This window comes from Benincasa hispida, chromosome 6, assembly GCF_027475165.1.
Source record: "Benincasa hispida cultivar pf3 chromosome 6, pf3_genome.v1.1, whole genome shotgun sequence".
In the NCBI taxonomy this organism is placed as follows: Eukaryota; Viridiplantae; Streptophyta; class Magnoliopsida; order Cucurbitales; family Cucurbitaceae; genus Benincasa; species Benincasa hispida.
Genome location: NC_143483.1, coordinates 33,890,406 through 33,897,578, shown reverse-complemented (window position 1 = coordinate 33,897,578; position 7,173 = coordinate 33,890,406). Strand labels below are relative to the sequence as shown.

Sequence of the window (7,173 nt, the reverse complement as noted above, 5' to 3'; positions counted from 1 at the left end):
AAATCTGAAAATAACTTGATGCATATACTTATAAGGTTGACCATATACTTAATTATAAAGTTACAGTGTAGATCCATATAACTTATAGACTTTTTTGGCTATATTCGTTTATTGGATTGTATAACATAATGCAATTTCAAAAATATTTTTATTGAATAAATTTTTCAATAATACTTTTATTGATAAATAGAATATGTTTCCATGATTACGAATTGTGAGTTTTAAGATATTCCCAACAATTTAAAATCCTCTCATTAGAGTAAGATTATAAATCATGAGATCAATCAAATGATGTACAAGCATTCAAAAGTATTAAGAATAATCATGTCAAAAAGTATCAATGCTAATTAAATTTAAGATCGACAAAAGAATTTATAAATAACTCAGGATTACATCAAATCCTAGAACTATAGTATTCTCTTTTCCCATAGCAAGTGCTTCATCTTGAGCTCAACAATGGTAGTTTTCCACCTCCACCCATGAACTTCAAGTGAAGATATGAGGAAAAAGATAAGTGTATTTCAGACAAACGTTGCAGATAAGTACAACAAATGTTGTAGACGGTTGGTGCGGCAGCCAGTGATCTCATTTACACTTGGGTTGAAACTAATGCTGCATTTTTTTTTCTCTTTTTTAAAAAAAATTAGTTTTGGATTGAAGTTGAAGGTGAAGCATAGGGTTGGCCTAAATGCAAATGAGTGATGGGTTTGATATCTCTATTGCGCATGTAACTCAAAAACTGTTCAGGCAATTCCTCCAAAAGTGCTTCAACTAAAGATATTTGTCCACCTGCATCATTAATGTTTCATCATTCAAATACATTAAGGTCTCATTTTTTTGGGATGTACACAAGTATTGCTCAACTTACTATTTACTTCTCGCATTGAAACAAATTGTACGATATCCCTTGTAGCTACACGACCCGTATGACTCTCCAATCGGTGTCCGTTATCCGCATCAAGATCCTATAACATAGCACCATATAAAATGTCTTTGACATTCCAATACCCCTTAATTACCAAAGTGAGATGATTTTTTTGTCAAACCAAATTATTTGGAAATATAATGATTAGTAAATAAACATATACAATACCTCCATTTGTTTAAAATCTGAACCTCCCACTCCTACTATAAGAATTGACAGTGGAAGATCAGATGCCCTCACCAAAGCTTCCATTGTTTCTTGAAGGTCAGTTAAGACTCCATCCTAGCAAAGTAGATCAAGTAAAAAATATTTTAGAACTAAAATTGAAATGAAAACTACAATCTACTTTACTTATTGGCCTTCTCGATTATACTCCTAATCATATAATTCCAAAATGTTAATTGCATTTGATATCATATTAACAAAGGAAATTGATCGAGTTGATTGGTGAGCTTACTGTTATAATCAGCAGGACAAAATACTTATTTATATTGGCAAAGAGAGAGTGGGCAGCAATTTCTGCAGCCTTATTGATCACTTGGCCAAATAAAGTAGGTCCGGCCAATGAAACATTGTGAAGAGCATTTGCATATGCTGCCATTATGCCTTCCACTCCTTCCACCTATCAATTAAGTTGATGTTCAATTCAAATGAATGGGAAATAATAAGCAAAAAGACGAACATAAAGCTTAAAAGAGTTAAAAGGTTGCAACATTGAAAGTAAAAGCACAAATATAGAATTGTAAGAACCTCAGGTTGAGTTGGAGCTGTACTCAAGTTGAAACAATGTGAAACGTTACCATCTGATATTCTTGCCCCGAACCCCCAAGCTGGAAAGCGTCGATCAGTGTCGTAGAATTGAATTACCTCCCCTACTTCCATTATGGCCTGCCATAAGTTCAAGTAGTTTTTCAATTATATTTATTATCTTTATCTCCTACTACAGCAAAAGCAAAAAAAAAAAAAAAAAAAAAAAAAAAAAAAAAAAAAAAAAAATCACCAAATATAGAGATTTAAACTTCCAGCACATAGAACAAAGAACAAATTATTAATATATTGAATCTTTGAATAATTCAATTATACTAAGCTAACAACTTTCTAAATTAAATGAAGTAAGTATTAAATTTATAATTTGGAAGTATAGTTGAAGTGGGGTGGCTAACCTGCTGGTAACTATTCAACCGTCCACTACGGTCAATGTAATGCAATGAATCTGGATTGTAGGAATTTCCGTTCGAAGCTGCAAAAAGCACTTATACCATGAATCACACAACTTTACGAAATAAAAGCATCGAATTTCTAAATCTGCTACCGAACTCTGAGAAGACATAAAATATGAATGCAACATCTTCATTACCCCAAAAGAAGGACATCCAACCAAGTATAAGAAATTCTATAACTAATTAAGGCGATTAACTTCAGAATTTATTAATTTCGACATCAAAATTGGCCGAAGTAAAAAGAGAATGTGTTAATTTTTTTCATAGAAGGTACCTGTAAAATCAATAGCGACCATAAAATTAAGCTGAAATCCACTGGAAATGTAATCAAGAAAGCTGAATTGTGTTTTCTCAACGTAGTGATCAACAAACAGCTGACCTTTTAGAACCTAAAGAGCACAATTATATTATATCAATATGAAGAAGAAGAAGAAGAAAAAATAGATACTAATAATTTCTGGAAATGTGAGAGATCCGACCTTCTCATAGCCACCATGAGAAGAAGATGGAATAACAAAATTTGCACCACTTTTTTCTCTGTAAAGCTTTTCGAGATCACCCATCGATTTTTGGAGCTTACTGAACAAATGGAAACATGCACATGAAGAAAGTGCAAGTTAATAATTTATAAGATAATTTCAATTTTATTCGATTACTTAAACAAGTCAATGTTTTTACCTTCAATTTTAAAATGTTAAAATAGATCAATCTTAAACTTTGAACAACGAACCTTTTCAAAACTAAACTAGAACATAATTTATGAACCAAGCAATGAATCATACCAAACCTAACCAACAAATGATACTCAAAATCTACTCATAGAGATAGATATGTTCAAACCCTACCTACAAAAGTAATCGCATCTGGCTACTAATAAAATTCCTTTCCACATTCTAGTTTAAGATATACTTTGATAATTTTTTCCCATAATGGAAAAGTAAAGACTAGACATTGATGAATTTATAAAATAGTTACCCAACTAATTCATGACTGCCATTACTATTGAAATCAAAGCACTCAATGACCAATGGGTTATCCTGTATTTAAAGAGAAAACCAGAAGTTATTAATATTATTTTTTTTTTAAAAAAAAAGGGAGCCTATAAAATATTATTAATGATTTTTTATTCAGAAGGCCATGTGCTTGCCTTGTTTCCAAACTTCTGCATGCTCAAGCATAAAGGTCTCCAAATAGGATTAAGATTGTCTTTAACCACTTCAGTTTTACAGATTGGAATTGAGCCTCCAGTTTCAACAACTCTCGATATTCTCAGGAAAGGATCCTAAAATAAACAATTAAACAAAGAGCACAAAAATCAAAGACCTTCAATGAAAACAACAACAGTGAATTTAACATTTGTTTGAAAGTGTTTTTAATCACTAAACAGCACTGCGGCGTTTTGCTTACATAGTCAAATGTGCTTCTAAAAAATTCAAGAATAAGTTCATGTTTAATTCTCACCCTTAAGTTTAAACTAACCCAATGAAAAAGAAAAAAGAAAAAAGAAAAAAACATTTGAAACATACGCTTTTAGAAAAAACGTCTTTATTGTCAAGATGAGAACAACGCAGTACTATTTCAACGACACTTTTCGAAGCAACTATTTCCTCTGCTTGAACAGTGAGAGACCCCAAATTTCTTGAACCTCCATGCCCATTTTTCAGACATAGAGTTAAACTTCGACTATGTTTGGTTAGTATCTGCCATGCCAAAAATTATAAACAAAACGTACGTAAAAGAGTTTCTATAAACAAAAAGTATCTTTGAACCACAACTTTCAAACATCTCCTGAACTTTTACTTACCTCTGAAAGAACACAACTAGCTTCTCCTAAAAAATCTTGGTGACTCAATTTAATTGTCTACAAATAAGTATAAAAAAAAAGGTTTAGGATAGGAATTATGAACAAGGAAAAATGATGTAAAAGTGACATAGACAATAAAATGAAACGATCTTATACCTTCACAGGGACATTGTAGTATTTGGTATCAATGTCGTATACACGAAATCTGGAACAAAAAATAGAAAGAATATAATTAAGGGTATGTTTGAAAGTGGTTTATAAATTATTTCCAGTCTATAAAAGGAAAAAAAATGGTGACAAATATTTGTCGGTAGTGGAACTTCTATCTCAAAAGCAAGTTACAATTTTCTCAAAAGAAGACGAAGCACACAAGCACCTTCGAGTCACACACTAAATCTGATATCATTACAATATACGTAGAAAACCAATATGAAACAATATGGGGAAAAGCTTACATCAAGGGCTGCACAGTCTCAAAATGGAATGCAACTGATACTTTCTCTATCCACTGTGGATTTAGATTATTCAAAATAACTTCAGTCCTACCTATCTCCTGGAGTACTCCATTCTTTTTTATGTACACAACCACCATTGGATCGCTCTGAAAAGAAATAATAACAATTTGAAAACCGTTGTAAATTATGAAATAATACAAAGAGAAAAGAGGATGTTATTATAATAGAAAAAGCTCTTCTACCTTTGAGGTAATATCACGATCGAGCAATTTTGATGCTGACAGAGAAAGCTGCAAAATTTAAAATTCATCAACTATGAGAAAACCAACAGAACCTAAAACGTTGTAATAAAATAATAATTTAATTTGTAATTTCAATTAATTTTTTTAGTGTATAAAATGGTCCAATTTAAAAATCACAATTTAGTCCATATTCTTTTAACTTTTCACAATTAGGTCATTCCATTTAAAATTTGTTAATTTTTGCTTACGAGAAGATTTTTGTTCTTCAATATTTCACATAAAATTTAACTCTTAGAAATTTCAAATTAAGCAACCTGCCCAACATGTTTTAATATGTTGATACGACAATAATTTAATACTACTTCAATTTTTCATAAACAGATTTTAATTATGTTTTGGTGGGAAGGCTTAAATGAGAAATGTAAATATATACTAAAGATAAGATTAAAATTTTTAAGTACTTTTAGAGGTAAAATTGAATTTTTTAAAAGATCAAGGACTAGATTGAAAAATACCTAAAAGAAAATGGGAACCATTTGGAATATCTATTCTGAATGAAAAGTATAAGAGGGCTAAATAATCCTTCTTTTTTTTTTTCTTTTTTCAAGGATGCTTGCACGTCTAATATACACCAAATAAAATAATTTAAAACTAGAAAATAAAAATAAATAATTACAAATATAACAAAACAAAAATGTATAGTCCTATTCATGTAAACAGGATTGTTACTAAAATTCATTAATAATAAATATAGTAAGAAATAAATTTAATTTAATTTTCTATTATTCGTAAGCTAAGGGTGCGTCTTGCTTAACTAACCTGAAATAATATTCCCTAAGTTTAATGGAACTAGGCTACCCAGTCATGAAGTAAGAAGAAATTTCAACTTGCTTATTGATTTTGCACTAATAAACGTATTACTTGGAAATATGCAAACGGGTTATCGTGGGAAATTATTATCCATACGGTGTTCTTTTTCAACTTTTATATATATATAGATATTAAATTATGAATTTTCAATACCTGAACTTTTATTAGTGTCTAATAAGTATTTTAAATTATAATTTTATGTTCACCTATATAACAAAATAAGATTTTTTTGGGTCTCAATTTCCATTCTAGATCATTAGTTAATATAACATTTTGACGCTAGAAATGATAGTTTTTATTTGAAATGTACTTAAGTGCATTCGGAGGAGAATTTGTCTTCATGCATCTTACCAAATTGTCCAATTCTCATTTGTCATAAGGTAAACTTTTTTCATTTTTGTTTTGAAATATTTTAATTATTTCTGAGATGTATAAAAATAGAGAATGCACCCTACCCTTTTTATAATTTTGGGATGAAATACCATTTCAAACCTGAAAACATTGGTAAACTGAAAAAAGAAAGAAAGAAAGAAAGAAAGAAAAAGGTTGAAAACAACATAAAGTATTCGGTGGGCCCGCAGCGCAGGATGTACCTCAACTTGGGTGAACAAACCCTGAAAACCATGGGATCGGAAGAAGAAATCAACAGCGTCGTTGTGCCCAGCGCCACTGCTGTCCGTCACGGCATTACCGGCACTCCGCTGCCCTCCTCCTACCGCCGCCTGCCCTCCTTTCACATCAGAAAGACAACCTCCCATATCCTCTTCTTCTCAATTGCTACAAAAATCTTCAAACAAACAGATAGAGAATCACAATCTCGTAAGAATTATCAACTCCTAAATCGATAGAGAATCGCAATTTCGTGATTCCATCGAAAAATCTCACATAAACTCACTACAAACTCCAAAATCTCTCACTCTCTCTCGTCAATCGCAATCACAATCACAATCAAATTTCAAACAAACACAAAGATAACCGCAATCGCTTCTTCTTCTCCCCTCTCATTCTTGATTCCATAAAAAAATTTCACATAAACTCACCAAAAACTCCAAAATCTGTCTCTCTCTCTTGTCAATCGCAATCGCAATCGCAACTTCAAAGAATTGTAAACAGAATCACAATCGCTTCGTCTTTACCTCACATTCATGGTTCCGTAAAGAAAAGAAATGAGTAAAAACTCAACAGAAAAAGCTCTCGCTCTCAATCACAACTCAACGTTAAGTTTAGTTCGCAAGAGCAATCGAACCTCGAAAGTAGAAACAAATGGCTGCAGCTTCCCCTCTAGTCAGCGATTCCGTCAAAGAATCCCTTAGAAACCGAATCAAAGCGACGATTCACGATCTACGACAATCCTAATTTTCCACTAATATTACACGAAGAATCGTTGAGTCAGTTTGCCCCTTGTATTACTGCAAACAATTGGAATTCGTTTTCAATTTCAATGCCTATGTTCTTCTACGGCGGGTTTATTTATACCACTAACAAAACCAGTGGGGCCCCAAATTTTATGCGGAAGAAGCTTCTTAGAACTTTCCACCAAATTCCTATATAATTTCGAAAACGTCTCGGTCTTAATTTTAAGCGTTGAAATGAATATATATTTTTAGCGATTATGAAGTTTGTAGTTTGAATTTTTTGATCTCTATTATACTAAAAA

General features: G+C 31.6%; 1 protein-coding gene across 8 annotated transcripts; it reads right to left on the bottom strand.

Annotated features, from left to right (window-relative positions):
- Positions 1-325: 325 nt before the first annotated feature.
- Positions 326-6,964, bottom strand: LOC120079533 (protein BONZAI 3-like). 8 transcript variants are annotated; one of them, XM_090314885.1, is made up of 18 exons: positions 6,763-6,959; positions 6,110-6,303; positions 5,972-6,008; positions 4,647-4,694; positions 4,405-4,550; positions 4,106-4,154; positions 3,950-4,006; positions 3,672-3,845; positions 3,293-3,427; positions 3,121-3,182; positions 2,625-2,724; positions 2,420-2,534; positions 2,089-2,165; positions 1,676-1,813; positions 1,383-1,547; positions 1,094-1,207; positions 869-965; positions 326-789 (listed from the first exon to the last, which is right to left on the bottom strand). In XM_090314885.1, exons 2-18 carry the CDS (start codon positions 6,139-6,141, stop codon positions 644-646), a joined length of 1,692 nt encoding a protein of 563 aa, XP_090171011.1. In that variant the 5' UTR covers positions 6,142-6,303; positions 6,763-6,959; the 3' UTR covers positions 326-643. The 8 variants fall into 8 exon arrangements, with proteins under 8 accessions (XP_090171011.1, XP_090171012.1, XP_090171013.1 ...); XM_090314886.1 differs by having other exon boundaries at positions 6,110-6,293; XM_090314887.1 differs by lacking the exon at positions 6,763-6,959 and adding an exon at positions 6,557-6,671.
- Between the last annotated feature and the right edge of the window lie 209 nt (positions 6,965-7,173).

Excerpts from the sequence above, each read along its gene's own strand:
- LOC120079533 (XM_090314882.1), bottom strand. The coding sequence starts at position 6,274 with ATGGGAGGTTGTCTTTCTGATGTGAAAGGAGGGCAGGCGGCGGTAGGA. Across the intron at positions 2,725-3,120 it reads GGCAGTCATGAATTAGTTGG|TAAGCTCCAAAAATCGATGG; the intron begins GTAACTATTTTA and ends CCATTTGTTCAG. Across the intron at positions 1,548-1,675 it reads CAGCTCCAACTCAACCTGAG|GTGGAAGGAGTGGAAGGCAT; the intron begins GTTCTTACAATT and ends CTTAATTGATAG.